At 48.1% G+C, this 19574-nt stretch overlaps 1 protein-coding gene across 3 annotated transcripts in view; it reads left to right on the top strand.

Annotated features, from left to right (window-relative positions):
* The window catches only part of EML6 (EMAP like 6), a 3038586-nt gene that overhangs the window by 1779300 nt on the left and 1239712 nt on the right, over positions 1–19574 (top strand). For all 3 annotated transcript variants that reach the window (XM_069608236.1, XM_069608238.1, XM_069608237.1), the window contains exons 23-24: positions 2379–2510; positions 2829–2917. In XM_069608236.1, coding sequence (XP_069464337.1) covers positions 2379–2510; positions 2829–2917 — 221 coding nt within the window. The remainder of the gene's footprint in view (positions 1–2378; positions 2511–2828; positions 2918–19574) is intronic.

Below are 19574 nucleotides of genomic sequence, written 5' to 3' on the forward strand. Positions count from 1 at the left end.
GGATATGGTTTGAGTAGTTGAGTTGGTTAATTTGGCGGTCAGGAGTTCGCAGGAATCTACCTTCTGTGGAGAAGCAAGTATCAGTGCTATGCTGGTTTTTGCAATTATAGCTAGGCCACCACCTCGAGAGGAAGTGCGGTCTATTCTTAAGAGGGTGTAGTCCTCGGGAATAGCTAGCATAATTGCTGGGCCGGCTGCTGAGTGCAGCCAGGATTCTGTAATGGCGAGGAAGTCCATTTTTTCAGTGGTGATCAGGTTGGCTATTTCTGTGGCATGTGCCACCAGAGACCGGGCATTTATTAAGGCTCCTCTTAAACCTGGGAATGTAGGCTCAGTGGGGGGTATCATAGTATTATGAGGTATTGGGCAAGTGGTAGAGAGTCGGCTGTTAAGCTGGAGTGGGTGTTGAATATTAGTAGATTTGTGCGAACTAGTTTTGGTGTTGGGCTGGCACTTAGGTTTCTGGTCAGGTTATTGGAGCTGAGGTGTAAAGATTTAGCTGTGGGTTCGTACATTTTAGAGAGTCTGGCGCGAAGTTGGAGGTTTCTTTGAGAAAGATTGCATGGTCTGGTAATCATGTCCTTTATGTTTTTGGGAATGTTTCGGGGTGTCACAAACACTACGGAGGGCAGAGTGTGAGGCATGTTGACATCTATTGAGATGAGAAGGTGTAGGATAGTCCTCAGTAGGACTGTATAGGTAACTGGAAAATACATAATGTATTTAGTGGTGGGCTGACTTGTGGTGGGGATACCATTTATATAAGGTCAGCTCAGGGGGGGGGCACTTGTGCCTCTATTAGGGTAGGAAGACAAATGGCGGTGCGGTAATCACAACACTATAGAGCAGGCAGGGGATGGCGTTGCAAACATGTGTGAGCAATTTAGCAGCAAAAGGTTTGCGTGAATGCCAAATCCCAATTCAGGCTAAAATACAATGTACCAGCATGTAGCAGCAATTGTGGCAACAGGGTCAATCTAGTTTCAAATATCCCAATTCGGGCTAAAATACAATGTACCAGCATGTAGCAGCAATTGTGGCAACAGGGTCAATCTTGTTTGAAATATCCCAATTCAGGCTAAGATACAATGTACCAGCATGTAGCAGCAATTGTGGCAACAGGGTCAATCTAGTTTCAAATATCACAATTCGGGCTAAAAATCACCTATACAGACAGGTAGGAGCGATTACAGTAGCCTTTAAACTAAGAGCAGGATTGTAGAGTCTGGCTTCAGTTTCCTAATGTATGCTAAGGTAATGATTGGCAGGTCGCAGGTGGACAGCACAGTAAACGTAGCACAGCGCCTAAGTATGGTCTGCCAAATACAGGCAGGCACGTTAGACACGTAGTGACAGAAGATGCCACCCGCATAAAGTTCTTACCAAATTTCATTTCAGAGATATGGTGCCCAAGGGTTTGGAAACAGGAAGTACTCTCATTTCATTGGTCCAAGGGGTTTTGATACACCTTGCCAATAACCTTTATAAAGAAAGCATTAGTGAAGATAATACAACAAGACAAAACGTTTACCACCTTAATAATTCCCATAGGCCCCAACACGCATGGTCCTGCTCTTCTACAGACTTTCTGAGGGTCCTCTATGATGTGTATCAATGAGCCTTCACCTGTGGGCATGAGCAAGTAGTTCTGCACAAGTAGCTTCACTGCCAAGAGGTACCTGAATTTCAGACCTCAGACAGGAGGTGTGCCATGAGAGTGGTTGTTGCACATAAAAGCACATTCTGATGTGTGGCATTCTCTGTGACCGTTTCCCTTCTCCTGGTTTCACCTGCTGGAAGTCAGGCACAGGAGGAAAGCGAAACGCCGACATAGGTCCTATGAGATCCCTGCCAGCATTGTTCTGCTCCAGAAGAGAGCGGTCATTCAAAGCATGAAGGTGATATCATTTTTTAGAAATTCTACTCCTGATACAGGAATTGTTAAAATGTAATTGAACGGATGGGGCCTTTAAGGCCCATCAATGCGAATACACTTACTGGTGCCACTTGGGTAGGAGCTGACACCAGTTTCCAAGCCCCACCGCCATGTTTGGTCTCTCAGCTAAGGAGTACATAGGTGTCACGAATGCCTGCAGATCCCTTGTGCCCCCAGCCAGTCCCTTTCCCTGCACACAAATGCCTTTTTATAAATCCGGGATCTGCATGAAGTGAAATGTGGGTGCAGGATGCTTGGTGAAGCTGGTGCCTCACATTCTGTGTGTACGGGATTTCGGCAATTCGTCCCTTGGCCTTTTAATTGAGTTGTAAAGTGATATTTCAGCTTTTCGATAAGAGTGGGAGTGTTGTAAATAAAATCTGCTCGCTTTATCCTTTCTTTGCATTAAATATATGTAATGGTAATATTATTTCCTTCGTAGATGCAGGAAAATACCTGGCAGTGGCTTCCCATGATAATTTTGTTGATATTTATAATGTGTTGAGCAGTAAACGAGTGGGCATCTGCAAAGGAGCGTCGAGCTACATAACACACGTCGACTGGGACTCGAGAGGTAAACTCCTCCTCAAAACATGGGGTCCCTGATCATTGAACTATGACAGCTAAGATACAGTTTCAGAAACACTTTTCCGAGTACGGTGCAATTGGTGGATCCTCTCTGAGTTTGGCATAGAGCATGGGGTGTTTGCAGCCACTGTATTCAGTGAAACTCCACTGCTATTCTTTAACTATCTGTATGCAGAGCTTTTCTCCCTGCTTAATTTCGCTCCCTCTTCCTGTTGATTGTTCAGTTTCTGCATTCAGTTGTAATTTTGGAATAGTGCGATTGTCGCAGAACCACTGCTTTAACATAACATTATTTTTTCAACAGGTAAATTGTTGCAAGTAAATTCAGGCGCCAAAGAGCAATTATTTTTTGAAGCTCCGAGAGGGAAGAGATTTGCAATACGAGTGGGAGAGGTAGGGCTGTTTTTTGTTAATGCCATTTTTGTTTGATTATTTTACTGTCTGCTTGTTTCAGTACATGGAAGTGTGCGTTTTTCTTAGATGATTTCCTTATTGATGCAGAAATGTGTGTGGGTACCGTTTGGCAAAAGAAAAGAGAGAAATGTACTTGCAACTAACTAAAGACCTTCTTTTGCCACCTACAAGAAAGCATTATTTCTCGCAAAGGATCATTTCTCGCATTTGTGAGCAACTCTGTCAAAAATTCAAATGAGATCAGAAACCTTCACCAATTTGAGTACCAGAATCCGCATCAGCGACTCGGGGTAAAAAATGGAACCTGCAGTAGATTCAGGCATTCTGTTTCTCTCTGCATTGAGTCTGGATGCAGCAAGGTGATGCTTGGCAAATCGACAACTGGAGGTGGAATACGATGAGCTAAGGCGCAATAGATGGAAGAAAATGCAAAAGGAGATGTTAGGGAAACAAATTCTTTTTGCATTTTCCTGTGGCTGGCATTACCTATTTGGTCCATAACATTTAATGTTGGTATTGAAGTAACCAGGTCAGGAAGACAGGCACGTGAGAAGTCCTTTATTTGGACCCTGCAACTCCTTATCTTGCTCCTGTCTCTATCAACTGACTAGTGGAATCTCTCTCTGTTTTTACCCCATTACAATTTAAGAAATCACTGTGAACTAATCCCTGATATGGCAAGGATCCAGAGAAACACAAGAATGTACATAATTGTTTGCTTGAAACGGGAGAGTATGTGGTGTTCCAAAGTATATACATCGTAGGGCATGGTGCTTTCAAAATAGTGCATGGCATAATCCCTCAGGTGAACCGGCTCTACCAATGGTGCACCATGTCATGGCTACCCATCTGGCAAGAGGGGAGGGATGATTATCGTAATAATGATATGTTACTTCTATAGCGCTTATGCCTAAGCGCTGTACATAGAACATATTTACATACATTAATCATCCCAACCGAAGTTTGTACTCATTTATCGGCCACAGAAGGATGAAAGGCTGAATTGGCTTTGCTGGTATTCGAACATGCGACCTGCAGATCACACACAGATCGCAGCAGCGAGTACCTCTCATTAGTCTGTAAGGTAATGGCGTGCGTCTTTGCGCACACTCCAAGATATCTCTTTCCACTCTTACCTAGTGACTAATTCCAGTTGTACATTTTTCGTCACCACCCTTTTCACCATTTCATTGGTGTCTGCATGGTAAGCAAAGGGATATTTCCACTTAAACTCTTTGCGGTGCTCATCAATTTTCTTTGCCCCAAACTGCGGACTGTTGTCACTTACCACTGCCTCTGCGTAACCTCTTCCACGGAAGGTGAATTCAGGGAATCCAATTGTTATTATTTATTTTATTTTTTAAAATATTTAAGTGCAACATAACATGACAATGCAGATACAATTGATTAATAAGCAAATGTACAGACTTTAGTACTTGATGTATTGATGTATAAACACAATCAGCATTTTGTTTTCCCAGTATCTAGCCCACAGCGTTACTGTTTTTCTCTCTAAGATTCGTCTTTAGACCAGTAGTCTCTAAATTCGCACCAGATGTCTTTTGGCCTGGACAAGCAGTCTCAGTATATATTGCTCCTCACAGTTATTAATCCATGTTAACTTTTTGAGCCACTCGGGGGGCGCTTTTGAGCAGCCCAAAGATTGCTGCTTAGCTTCTTAGCTTTGCGTGAGCCCGGCGGAAACATATCTGCAGTGGCGGTCCTGCCATGAGTCTGACCCCCAAAAGTGGATGGCTGAGCAATAAAGGGGCAAAGCACCCCTGTTCCTAATCCTGGGTGCCACAGAAGTCTGAGAGCAGAGATATCGCCGTGGAACCGGGTGGCCCGATGCCGTCACGCTGCGGCTGCCGCTTCCCTGGGTGCCAGGAGCTGAGCGGATACGCATATGAACACTGTGCGTCTATCTCTGCAACTGAACCGGCCTGTACACGGCCTGCGGCGCTCCCGTGCCCTCCCCCCCTCTGCGGTAGCACATGAGCGGAACCTCTGCCGGGGGAGCCTTCAGGAGGACCGAAACGCTGTGACCCGGGCAGCCGCATCGCATCTGCCTGACCGCCTTGCCCAGCCCCCCTGCAGGCCAGCGGGGGTGTGCAGGGCCACCCCTCCCCCTGGACACCTGCCCGGCTCTACGAACTGCACTGCGTGCCGGGGGCAGACCGCCCCTCATCTCATCCATCTCTGCGCCTTGAGTGAACCGGCCCGTGCGGCGCTGCTGCCGAGGGGGCAGTGGATTCTCATCTCCACCGGGGCGGGGCCATCGCAGAGTACCCCTCTGACCGCGCTCTGCCGCCCGGAGCTCCTACCTACTGACTGTTCTGGCGGCTTGCGTGCACCCAGAGTGCTTCCTTGCTGGTGGCTGGTGGGGCAGAGAACACCCAGGGCCCTACATCGACTGTCACCGGGCGTTGGGGGCTGGCCCCGGGCCCGGTCCGGCCCCATGCTCCTGCTGCTGCAGAGGGGTGGCTGTGGAGCGGCCCTCGCCGACATCTAAAGATACTATCCATTAGCAGCCGTTGGCTGCGGCAGAGGCTGCCACGTGGAACTTGGTGCTATAGCAAGTAAGTGCAACCATAGACTGAGGCCACTGCCCCCAACACTGGGCTAATTGTGGTATTATTGGCGCTTGTGGCTCTCTCCTGCTGTTTCTCATATCATATATCATATCATGTGTCACTATTGCCCAGGTGCACGCCACTTCTACAGTGGTCCTTGCTGATACGGCAGCCAAAGATATTACACTGAGACATTGGTCACCCCACGGTGCAATATGTCAGTGGTCAGCGCACAGTAGCTGTTCGGAGTGCTTCCACTGCCAACTTACCTGAACTTGGCGGCCTCTGAGACTGCCCTGACGTGCTACACTTCCAGCAGGCCAATGCTGCCTACCCGGGCCTATTCATCATTATACCAGGGTCTTCCCCACAGACATTACCCATCGGGGGCGCAGCCTGCAGCCGTTACTCACCTGCTGAGGCGGTAAGACCTCGGACCCCTAAATCATAGGCAACCTGCATGCCAATACTTGAGCACTCCCGCCTTTCTTTGGTAGCGGATTGCTGCTTACTGCACATAACAGCTTGGAGCATTCCGACTCTCTGGAACCACCTGAACTAGAGAAACTTCTTTACGCCAGGGCTCTTGGTGGTCCGCCCGCCACCCGTGAGGCTCTCCCTCTTCTATTTTGATGGCCTGAAGTCCTGGGTCCGAGGTGCCTAAGTGAGCGGTGCTGGACTCTGCGGCCCCCACCCCTGGGGCCCGATCCCCTGGTCTGCTGCTCTCGGAGCCCCCTCACCCCTGCAGAGGCATGTCGTAGGTGTAATACACAGCCTCCATCTAATTAACCGCACTGTGTACTTGACTGGGTCCCTGGGGTTGGTCAGGAACCCCTGAACTATACTTGTAATCCCACCGCTCCAACTGCATCTGCTGCGCCCTCAGAGCCCGGATCGCCGCGCAGCCATCTCAGCGGTGCAGACAGGTGGTGCCACTCTACCATTGGATTCCACCGGAGGTCATACACATCCACCAGTAGGATGTCCAACAGGTCTTGTGGAGCTAATAAGGTCAGCGCCATGGATAAGTTTGCAAAGGCAGCACCTCGACCTGAACAGGGGGCGGTCCTCGACCAGCCAGGAGGACGCAGGCATGCCAATGCACGTCCCACTTCCCGACCTGACGACCATGATGGAGTCCATGGCTAAGAATTTTGCATCCTTCCATGAGAAACTCGACGACATAAACGCGAATATGGCGTCACTCAGAACCAAGCTTGATCCGCAGGGAACCAGGATTACCGAGGCAGAAACCAGAATTGGGGTGAATGAGGATGGGATACATGCCCTAGAAGACACTGTGGCAAACCTGACCAGGGATATGAAATTCGTCAAAACAAAGTGTGATGACTTGGAATCCAGATCGAGCCGTAACAATATACGCATTGTTGGCGTTCCTGAAAATGCACTGAAGGGCGTATAGAACTTGCAATTGAGAATCTCCTTAAGGACCCATTGGACAATCCAGAATTGTCTCCGTGTTTCGCTGTGGAATGGGCCCACTGAGCGCTGGCCCAGCGCCCTAAACCAGGCGACTTTCCTAGGCTTTTAATCGCAAAGTTCCTAAGCTACAGGGACCACATTCTCCGCCTAGCGAGGGAGAAACAAGAACTCGGATTGGACTCTCAAATTATCTGAATCTTCCCTGACTTCTCTACTGGAGTGCAACAGGAGCGGCGACAGTTCATGGGTGTGAAGAAAATGCTCAGAGAAAGAACGTTGCCTATGCGATCTTGTTCCCTGCGCAACTAAAGTTCACTTTCAAGAATAAACTTTACTTTTTCCCAGTCCCAGACGAGGCGGTGAAATTCATAGATGCACATATCCTGATGGACAATCCTGCTAATGATCTGATGGAGAATGACTGAAGGGGGAAACCCCCACTCAACACTGAAGCTTTCTGCTGAGTCTCTCCATCCTCCTGGTCAAATGCTGCTAGTTCTATTCTGCTTGTCTTCTGTATCTGATCTTCTACGGACTGCAAATATTTTGCTTTTGCTTGGAATCTGTAACCATGTAACCCTAAGCCTTGCATATTCTGTAGTGCTGCGCCCGGTTACCTTCGGGTCTGGTGAGCATTTTAAGTGAATAAAACAAAGTATTGCCGGCCATTTACATCCAGCACTGCTTGGCTGTGTGACTGCGTCCGCCCATACCTCCAAACATCATGACGGACTCCTAGTTTCTTGATACTTATTGATCTATGGGCGGTGGGAGGTTTGCGGGTGTTGCTCAGAAGTCATGCGTGGATTATGAAGTGCTTAATTGTTATACTGTGCACCACACTTGAGGTGCACACGACTTGTGCCCGTTCTCCCAGGTTCAAGGAATCGACCTGTAAAATGTGAATATGGACCGGCTCTATATGCAACATTGAGTGGGTTGTCCCACATTTTCTGTAATGTTGGCCATGCTGCAGCGGCGTACCCCATTGCAGCTGCAAAGGTTGCTTTCTTTTCTTTTTTTTTTAAATTTCGTTTTTATTAGTTTTAAAGTAGGGGTTTTGACATTCAATTACAGACCTTTTCAACAAAAAGTTGTATAAAAGGAAATATACAAAACATTGCATATAACATTTGGTATCATTGTGAAGCTTATGATTTTCTCAATGGCATTCTCAAAAGCTGTCTACCCCCTGTCTCCCCCTCTCCACCTCTTTCCCTCATAATATCAACAGGAGGGTTAATACAATTCAACTTTTCACATTGGGATCATTATTAGAGCCATAACACAAAACAGAGGAACATAATAATACTTTTTTGGATCTCGTGTAGCAGACATTGTCAACTGTTTTATAGGATCTCTATGACTTTTAAAATGTTTCGCACACATTCTACTGAGTGATGTATTTAGCCCGAAATTCTGACCATTCATTTTCAACTGAGGTGCGGTCCCCATGAAGGGCTGCAGTCAGGTTATCCATTCTGTAAATGTTTCGGGCGACACCTATCCATTCTGTTTTGGTAGGGAGCGTAGCCCTCTTCCACACCGTAGTGAGACAAGCTCTTGCGGCCATTAGTAGGCGTTGTATCATTTTGGGTGCTTTAATGGTCGTCTCTTCTGTTTCGATCAGGCCAAATAGAATCAACAATGGTTGTTTCTCCATTTCTTCATCATCTAACTCTTTGATCCAACTGAGAACTTCTGACTAGCAAGCTTGGACCGCCCCACATCCCCACCACATATGCCAATAGTCAGCTTTCTTTCCACAAACCCTCCAGCAGTATGGGCTTACTCCTTGATACATTTTAGCTAATCTAAGTGGGTCGTATTGCCATCTGTATATTAGCTTGATGGCATGCAGCTTATATTTGCAGGATATGGATGATTTCGCTGTTCTACATATTTGTAACCATAGTTTCTGTGAGATGTCTCTACCCATATCTGATTCCCATTTGCTCTTCAGCGTGAGGGATGGTGTGATGGAAACCTCAATCAGCGCTGAGTACATTGCTCTTATTAGGCCTTTAGAGCTCGTACGGGTATCAAGAATTCTTTCGAACGGGGTGAGGTCCCTTTGTAGTTGGTTCTTCCATATCGCCCTTGTCATAACCCCCTTGAGTCTCAAGTATAAGAACACCGAGAGTGGGCCTACATCGAGTGCCTCTTGTACCTCCTGAATGATGATAAAGGTGTTATTCCTCCACAGCTGCCCAGCTCTTTCTAGTCCCGCCTGATACCAGTCCTCAAAGCTCCCGGGGTCGGGGATCGCGTCTCGGATTCCCGGCGCCCACAGGTGTCCCAGGGGGGAGGGCCAAGTGATAATTCCCTCCATTTTCTTGCCAGGTTTCTACAGTGCCCATATTGTTCCAATGATGGGGTGAGTTTTAATGCTGTTCCGTAATTGGGGCCCTGGGACCCAAAGCCATTCACCTAGAATGAATGGGCGAAGATGGTAATTGTCTGGCGCTATCCATTGCGGGTCCGACTGTTGCCTGACGTGCAGAATTAATACGCGCAATTGGGTCACTCTGTAATACGTTTCTATGTCTGGGAGGCCTACCCCTGCATTGCCTTTTCGTAGTTGGAGCAAGGTTCTGGGGACTCTGGGCTTTTGATTTTGCCATAGGAAGGTTAACAGGGACTTCCTAGTGTCAGTGAAATATTCTTTGGCTATTGTAATGGGCAGCATTTGAAACAAGTAGAGTATTTTGGGCAGTATCACCATTTTTATAGTGTTTAGGCAGGCATACCAGGAGACGGTGAGTCTGGACCACCTTTCAATAACTTTCTGGAGGGTAAGTGATAGCGGGGGGAAATTAGCTTGATATAAAGAGCCTAATTCTCAGGTAATGTTAATGCCCAGATATCTGAGTGTGGAGAGGCTGACCTTCACCCCTAGTGGAGCGAATCATTCCACTTCGGAGTCCTTGCTTTCATCAATTGGGAGGAGGATCGATTTTCCTGTATTAATTTTGAGGCCGGCTAATTTGCCAAATTCTTCAATTATGCACAGTGCAGCTGGGACTGAGTTTAAAGGCTCAGTTAGATTTACGAGAATATTGTCAGCATAAAGGCCCAGTTTATATTCTCGTTCTCCCACTTTAATTCCTTTAACGCTGCCATCGTGTCTTAGTTCCTGCGCCAGCGGTTCGAGGGACAGCACACACAGTATTGCGGACAGTGGACAGCCTCGTCTCGTTCCCCTTTCCAAAGGGAACCACCTTGAGTAGCCTCCGTTCACTGTCACAGATGTCGTGGGAGATGTGTACAGTGCCTTAATGGCGCGACAGAGTTTCGGTCCCAACCCATTCCAGACTAATACTCTCTCCAGGAAGTCCCAGGCCATCCTGTCAAAGGCCTTTTCGGCATCTAAGGACAGAAGAGATGGGTCTTCTCCCATTCCTTGTGCTTCATGTATCAGATGGAGTGTTTTTCTCATTGTGTCAGCTCCCTATCTCCCGATGACGAAGCCAACTTGGTCAGAATGTATAAGCCGCGGTAAATACTTTCAAGCTGGCCTGCGATGACCCTTGCATATATTTTAGCATCGATGTTAAGAAGAGAGATGGGTCGATGGGAGCTGCAATGTTTAGGGTCTCTGCCTTCTTTTGGAATGACGGCGAGGAGGGCCTGAGCAAAGGATGGGGACGCTTGGCCCGTTTCAAAGATGTAGTTAAACAGAGTTGCCAGGAAGGGGGCAAGGAGTGTAGAAAACGCTTTATAAAAACCAGGCGTGAAACCATCCTCCCCCGGGGCCTTTCCTGTCTTTAAGCGCTTTATGGCAGCTGTAACTTCCTCTTCTGTGACTGGAGTGTCTAGGGATTCAGCCTATGTGTGTGTCAAAGTTGAGCCGAGTTGGGGTTGGCTCTCTGGTAAACAGGCCAAAGGGGGGGGGGGGGGTGGGACTACACTGCTGGTTGGGGAAGGGCGGTAAGGGTCGGGGGGGCGGTAGTGTTAAAAAAAGGTTATATAAAAATTGGCGGGAGTGATATGGCACTAGAAATGGCGAATCAGCAACGTGTTGGTTATGATGGCACAGATATCTGTATACATGCAAGTGCAATCTGGGATGTATTTTGAAGTGGCGACATGGCTGTACAAATAATGTCATGGAATGTACAGGGGATAGGCAACTACACCAAGGCCCGCTGAATCACGGCGTATGCACAAAGGCATGGCGTGAAGATATTACTGCAGGGGACCCATGCCCAGGGCCACCTTGCAACATGCCTGGCACTATCTTGGGGTCCCAGCAGGTTCTTCTCAGCTTATTTCACGCAATCCAGGGGAGTACTAACGTTGATTCACAAGTTGGTTAGGTTTACGCTGAAGAAAAGCCACATAGATTCTGAGGGGATGTACATTGTACTACACTGTGTTATAGCGGGCGTAGAGTATCTACTTATGAACACATATGCCCCGAATATTGACTCCCCTGACTTCTTTGACACTGTGATTTCTCTGCTTATGGGTTACGTTGGGATTCCAATAATGTGGGGGGGGACATGAATCTGATACTGAACAAAGACCTGGACAGGACAGGAACAACGCCCAGGCGATTGCACAGTCATATCACATCGCTTGGCATGTAGGACGTGTGGAGGACCTGCCACCCCAGAGTCCGAGAATAGACCTACCACTCCTCAGTGCATGACAGTTCATCGAGGATAGATCCCTAGTGACAGGTGGTCTAATGGGCAGGGTTGTGGAATCTCAAATACTCACTCGCACACTATCTGACTACACTCCAGTGACGATGCTGGTCAGGCTGGGATTCGCCCCGCCTGCCCACTCGGCCTGGCGCTTCAAGTCAGAGGCACTGTTGGATATAGTCTATAAGGCAGAGATCCTCTCAGATATAAAAACCTTCTTCGTATGTAATACACAACAAGACACTACCATGGGGGTCCGCTGGGAGGCCTTTAAGGTGTGTATTAGGGGCATGTCCATCTCATGGGAGGCGGGAATATTGAAAACTATAACAAACGACTTAAACCGATCCAAGGCTAAACTGAAGGACTTGGAACGTGAATGCGTGACGGCAGCTAGCCCTCCCAAACTAGCGCAAATAAGGGAAGAACTAAAGGCGTTTGAATCGCATGCCCTAAGGGAAATACGCTACCTCTCTCGCACCTGCGAAGCGAGGAAATATGGGGAATTTGATAGACCAGGCAGGACACTTGCCAGATTGGTCTGAGCGGAGGGGGGCAGGGTCCAGATTGACTCTTTCAGGGATACACATGGCACTCAACTGTGGTTAGATCAGCAAACACTAGACACTTTCTATAATTTCTACAGCAACCTATACACACTGCCCCATGAGCACAGCACACGAGACATCCGCAACCTCCTTGATCCCATGACATCTATATCCCAATCCACTAGGGAACGACTTGACGAGCCGATCACATTAGACGAAATAGTCAAAGCCATTACGGATCTCCCAAAGGGTAAGGTCCCAGGTCCTGACGGACTCACTTCCGAATTCTATCAGGAACACGTGGTGTTTCTGGCACCAAGACTACTTGAGTCCTGGTTCGAGTCGCTTTGCGAATCCACTCTTCCTCCATCACCGTGCGAGGCAATTATAACTGTCCTACTCAAACCCGGCAAGCCTAGCGATGAATGTGGGTCCTATAGGTCTCTGTCACTTATGAACATTAACACCAAGATATTCGTCAAGACCATTGCGAACCGGTTTCTCCCGATCATGTCACACCTCGTACATGAAGACCAGAGCGGATTCGTTCCCGGGCGATCGACATCTCTCAATATTAGACAGCTCTTTAATGTCATGTCCAGGATAGATCAAGGGGCTTTGTTAGGGAGAATTCTCTGTTGAGGCTAATTTCTCAAACCTAGTGAGTCCCCCAGCAGCTTTGCTGGATTTTTGGGGTTTATTTTTTTCTCCTGCTAAGAGTGAGACTCTTTTTCTTCCACTCTTAGATTTGATTTGAGATATCCTTTGACTTTGTAATGTGTTTTATGGGCTATATGGTCTTTTACTCCATAGGGTTTCATGTGGTTTTTGGTAAGTGTGTTACACAGCACCCTCAGTGCAGTTACACAGGGGTGTCATAGTGACCCCCAAACATAGACTCCATACCCTGGGACTGACTATTGTTTCCCAGGGCATGTAAAGTCGCCATTGCCTTTACTAGTCTTAAATTGTGAACAGAACCAGTACAAACCATCATATTGTGGAAGTACTGGTAGGGGTAATTAGATTGCCCCTGGGTCTGTGCAGTCCCCCCTCGTCGAGTTTCTGGCTGGTGGCAGTGGTTAGCACGCAAAATATTCCACCGGAATATTTCCTATGGGATTTTCCCATTCATTTTAAACGCACCACTTTTTGGTGCAATGTTAAAGATACTGCCGGGTTATTTATTTAATATTTATTCCCCGGTTGGGTCTTTTTGCCAGGACTCGGTTTTAAAATGGCTTTTGTGTTCGCCTCTGTAACTCCAACCCAAGTCGAGCCCTTTGTTCCAATTTTTGGCGGGCTTCTCCACAGAACCCTCCAAAAGTGGTGCCACTCTGTCTAGGTCTAGAGGATGTGTGGGAGGGGGTTTAGGCACCCTAGACTGAGTTGCCTCGGCAAATCAAGTCGCACTCTTGTGTGATTGGCCCAGTGGTGAGCCGCCCGGCTCACCACTTAGCATGTTTGAGTGACAGCTAGGACTGATTGAATGGGGGTTTTCTGCATAAAAGCAGGGCTTTGGGGACTGGAACTTCAGAAGTCGCCACAGGACCAAAGAATCCGAAGAGGGAGAAGCTGAGCTGACCTGCAACGGCGACACCACCGGTGGAGCCCTGCTGAACCGTCTCACCACTTCCCAACGACAGAGAAGATCTTCATCCCGGAGAGTCTTCTTCCTCTGAACTGGTGGGGATAACAATCTTTTTTGCCTTCCTGGATCGTCTCGTGGTCGAATCGCCCGTGCCAAGCACCCCAGCGGCCGGATAGCCACGCTTCACCACTACCGCAAATAAAAGGGTAGTATCTTTTAACCGGGAGACTCCGCGGCTGGTTTCTTCCCTGGCAGTGCAAAGACCTCCAGCTTTCCTCCACGGCGAGATGTTCTCTTCCCCTGGACAAAGTACTGACTTGCACCCGCTGCCAGGAACAACTGCCCCCGCTGGAGCTTTCTCACCATTTCAGGTACTCAGTCCCGCCTGGTCTCCCTTGCAACAGACTGTTCAAGGTGTCCCGTAAATCCTTGACTTTCTATCCTGGGGTGACTTGGGACCTACTAACTAACTTTTCCTGACTTGATCCAACCCTTTTTGAACTCTTTGCAAAGACTCTTTAAAAGTACTATTCAACTCTGTGATCTTGGACACATTCCGCCTTGCTCTCTCCAAGAGTGGGCCTGGCCTATGACTTTCTTGCTCCTCAGTAGACTCTGCCTTTTCCGAATTGCTCTGGATCTCCTAAAGTGTTGGTATTGTGAATGTTCCTAATTCTGCCTTTTTCCCTCCCTGTTTAATTAACTTATTGGAGTGCCATCTTAGGTTAAGCGCTCACCTCTGTCTGAAAATAAGTGGTGTTTTAAAATAAATAATTATATACTTTTATACCCAAGCTCTGGTCAGTGTTTGCTTGTGCTACTGTATTTTGGTACCTATCTTGTATACTCTATATACTGTCTAACTCTTCTTGAGAGAAGTCTGGCTGCTCAGCCACAGCTACCAGGTAAATATGGGTGGTACGACTGCTACCAATTGGGTTTACTGCCAACACCTGTAGTCTTAAGCCTTTTGCAGTGGTCCCTAAGGGAACTGCACAGGTTTCTCCCTAACAGGCTTCAGCCGTCGCGTTCACACTCGATGCCCAAAAGGCCTTTGACATGGTCTCATGGCGGTGCATGCGGCAGTTTCTGGAGGTAATGGGGGTGGGCCCGTCCATGATCAAATGCATTAAACTACTGTACACGCCCCACGGCTAAAATACTGGTCAACTCGCAAACCTCGGCCTCCATCGCACTTCGCAGAGGCACCCGACAGGGCTGCCTGTTCTCCCCCATCCTTTTCGCACTGGTCACGGAGCCAATGGCAGACCATGTCCGGGCAAGACACATCCCGTAAAGGTATACGTCTGACGGATGCCCCCGAAATAATATCATTGTACGCAGACGATGTGCTGCTATACGTCAGATACCCGGCCACACATCTGGATCCTATCCATCGAGATATAATTAAAATTGGTACCTACTCCGGCTTTGCCCTTAACTACTCTAAATCTGAGATATTTTCGCTCACCAGCTTGACTCAGCAACCGTCATGTGAATATTCTCTCCGCTGTTCCCCGGGTGGTATCAAGTATTTGGGAGTCCAAGTATGACTATCCAAGTCGTCCATGCTGACAGATAATTATACTGCAGCCAAAGTTTACTTTGAGTCAAACAAAATGAGATGGCAATCTCTCCCCCTGTCATTAGCTGGGAAACTATCCCTGGCAAAATGATCCTAGTCCCTAAACTTCTGTACATCTTCACTAATGTCCCAATATGGCCAGGAAAACAATACTTTGACAACTTACACAAAATTGGTGCACAATTCCTATGGCACGCAGGCGCGGTCTGGAAAAAGTGGGAACACATGACTCTACCCTATGAGAGGGAGGGCTTTACTTCCCCTGAACTGACTCTATATTGGGTGGTGGCGCAAGCCCAACATGCCACATACTGCTACAAACTCCCAACAGCTCCACCTCACGTCAAACTGGAAAAGCTGGCTACGGCCGGAGTACACTCCATGTTACTTGTCCTGCATCGTAAGTACGAAACTGATGCGGCGGCAGACCCCATCGCATCCACATTAATGCCGTGCCACCGGCTTCTCAATCTGTCGTCGGACACGCGCCCCTACTACAAATGGCTCCCCATTTTCCCGGGCTTGAACCCACACACGATAAGCTCCTCTCCCAACGATGTGGTGAGAACTAGGATACCGAGCTCTGTCTGATCTATTCCCAGAGGATAAGTTTAGCACTCCACGTTCGAAAATTGCAAATATTGCGGCAATATGCATGGCCGCCTGCGCTGTGCCAGCAGACCATCTGATGCAACCCTCGTTTGACTAGAAGCCGCCTCGTTCGCCTACGCTCGCTGAGAAATCCTCTCTGACCAAGTTTTCTACATCTGGAGGCCGCCATTCCAAGATGGCCACCCGCCGCCTCCTGGCTCTTCTTACCCTTGCTAAAGTCCACCTAAACTGATTGTGGCTTCCCATTGGCTGCTTCCCCCCACATCTGAGCCACTCAGCTGCCGGCAGGCGCAAGCTGGCACCAGCACGAAGGCGTGCACAAAGGCAGATCCCCTGTCTTAGCCTGTCAGTGCCTGCTCACTTGCCACTTGCCGGGACCACTGCCCGTTGCTTGAACATGAAGAAAACCTAAGGTACTGTAATATTGCACCTTCCTGATGCTCTCTACCCACCTGTGTCTTGCTTTACAATCTGATTATACCAATCCACCATTACCCCCTCTAATGACGATATCATACATAGACTTGCCTTAGATAAGTGGTATACGGTTGCTTGCAAGATTTACCAGATTGCTACAGTAATTGGCACCGTCGTCCAGTTCGATAATTGGCCTGCTCATCTTGAAGCACTGCACTAGCACCTCCGCTTGTTTACACTCGGCGACGCGCTCTGCCGACTCTCATGATGCTTGTTCATTTCTTGCTCGTACCGAAGTCTGTCACTAAGGCTTACACGCTGCCTCCTGATATGTGTTCCGTTTCCGTGATAATTGCCGAATGTATACTGTACATGTGATTTATGCACCGGCTGTCTCGTACGGCTAAGGTCTCTTAGCGCCTCCATGTGTGTGCTCAGACCCACCACACATCTGCCATTATCCTCTATACTTCCTTATCCTAGCAAATGCTATCTACTACATTGCTCCTAACGTTATCTAATGCCTGCACCTGATGCTTGAAGGTACTGTAAGAGTCTGTTTGTTGTGTGAGGCTCTATAACTGCATATGATTGCCAATATACTACTCACCCTAGCATGTAAACTGTTACTAGTCTGGAATACTATTTAGTGGCTTCTGCACGCTAAGTATCTTGTATGTGAATACTATGTACCCTGCTCCCAGCACTGAGCACTGCCATAACATAGCTCGAATAGTCTATTTGCTTGCTCACCTAGACTACAGTGACACCTAGAGTACAGTGCCACTCCCAAATTTGGGTGTGTTTGTACTGTTCCTCAGCTGTTTGTGCATATGTACATATTAACTTCCCTCACCACTAACAACTAGGTTCGCTGTAACGCTTGTTTAGCCTCAGCCCTACTTCAAGACTTCTAATTGCCGCGTGCTGTGCCGTGTTGCACCACTCTAGTCTGACCTGCCTGAGCCTCAATCTTATTAAAGCGTCAGTGTGCTCCCACTACCACCTCCGCCGCCTGGTGTGACCCATCTTGCACCTAGGTGTTGTGCACTACCACCATGCTCTTTAGGGCGTTCCTTATACTGTACCACGTTCTGCCCTTTCAGGCAGCCATTGTTACTCAGATACCCACACTTCCCCCACGGGCGAAACTCAATCAGCCATTTGATAGCCCGATTCACCTAAGCCCCCACCACCTGACTCTGTCCAGTGTGATCCCTGCAATGGGCCCCCCGACCACCACCACAGGTCTACACTACACCAAGAACTACACCGACCTATATCTCAATGACCCGGCCCTCTGGTTGGAACACTTCACTAGGAAACCTACTCCGAATCAACCTTGCTCCTTATCTCTCAGAAACAAGAGATTAGGCACTAGATTCCGCATACGACATACCCGCAGTAACATCTCCAAGCAAACATTACACACACCACTGTGCTCACCCTCTCCCACCACTAATAGTAAATCCTCTACTACAGAGGCCTCTCATCAAGGGCGCCCTTATCAACGCCAGATCTCTTCCAGCGCACGCACTAGACATTGCAGACCTCATCACATCCTCAGATCTTGACTTCATTGCCATATCTGAAACTTGGCTACATGCCGGATCCGGCCCTTCACTGTCCCTGGCCTTACCACTTGACTATGGTATCACGCGATGTGACCGCACCCCTGCCCAAGCCAGAGGTGGTGGCGTGGCCTTCATCCATAAAAACACTCTTGATCTAAGAGTGTCGACCAACTCCAAACTTAAGTCCACTGAATTACTATCAGTTACACTATCACTATCGTCCAATCAAACGGCCATCCTCCACCTTATCTACAGGTCCCCAGGCCCTGCACCTTCCTTTGTCGGCGAAATATCCACCCTCCTCCTCGATAAAACAAAAAACCAACTCTCAAATGATCATCCTAGGCGACCTTAATCTGGGACTTGGTGACCCAAAAGATCCCATTGCATTGGACCTGGAGAACGTTCTAACCAACTTTGGCTTCACCTTGCACATTCAAGAGCCTACTCATACTAAAGGCAGGACCCTTGACTGGTTAGCCGGCTCCAACTGCAATATTAATGTCCTTGCCAATACCCCCTGTTTATGGTCTGACCACCACATCATCACCTTTAATATTGAAGCCACTCCCTGTGTCCCGACTTTGATAGCTCCAGCCCTCCCCACTAGAAATAAAAGGGACATAACCAAGGAGAAACTCCTCCCTCTGCTACTCCCATCTCTTAATGCTGCCTCTGACTCCTGTAATGATCCCACCTCCCTAGCAGACATCTACAACCGTAGTATGCTCACTGCTATAGACTCTATCGCCCCATCAAACTCAGGAAGGCTAAACCACGTGCACATCTTAACTCCTGGTTCACATCACAGTTAAGAGTGCTCCGCAAAGCTAAACGCTGTGCCGAAAATCATTGGAAAAGTCACCCTTCTGATGAGCATAAAGACGGCTTCTTCTCGCATCGCTCACCTACAAAGAAGCCATTATCACTGAGAAAAAAGACTCCCTTAATAACCGTATCCTGCAACCTGACTCGAACACAAAGGAACTTTTTAAGATCCTAAAAGAGCTTGAAACTCCAGCCACCCCTCCTGACACCTGCATTAAAGATAGTAAATGGTGTGCCAACATTCAGTCAGCCTTACTGAATAAAATCTCTATGCTACAATCCAAAATTAAAGACAAACAAGATAGTCTGGAACTGGACAACCGTCCTCCCACCCCCGGATGGGGCCCTCCCTCTAGACTCGCCTATTACCAAACCTTTTGCCTTCTCACCGCTCACTATTGCTGAAGTAGAAAACATCATCTTGAGGATCAAACCATCTAATTGCCAAGGTGATCCGCGCCCCACATCCATCGTTAAGGAATCTGCCCACGATTTGGCCCCATTCATCACGTCCTTTATCAACTCCTCCTTTAAAACAGGTGGTAGGGAGAATTCTCTCTTTAGGCTGAATTTCCTAACCTAGTGAGTCCCCCAGCAGCTTTGCTGGATTTCTGGAGTTTGTTTTTTCCTCCTGCCAAGAGCGAGACTCTTTTTCTCCCACTCTTGGACATGATTTATGGTGTTCCTTTGAGTGCTTATGTGTTTTATGGGCTATGGGGTCCTTTACTCCATAGGGTCTCATGTGTTTTACTGTGTGTGTTACACAGCACCCTCCGTGCAATAACACAGGGGTGTCATAGTGACCCCCCACCA

This window comes from Ambystoma mexicanum, chromosome 4q (assembly GCF_040938575.1).
Source record: "Ambystoma mexicanum isolate Mex_15411 chromosome 4q, UKY_AmexF1_1, whole genome shotgun sequence".
Classification (NCBI taxonomy): Eukaryota; Metazoa; Chordata; class Amphibia; order Caudata; family Ambystomatidae; genus Ambystoma; species Ambystoma mexicanum.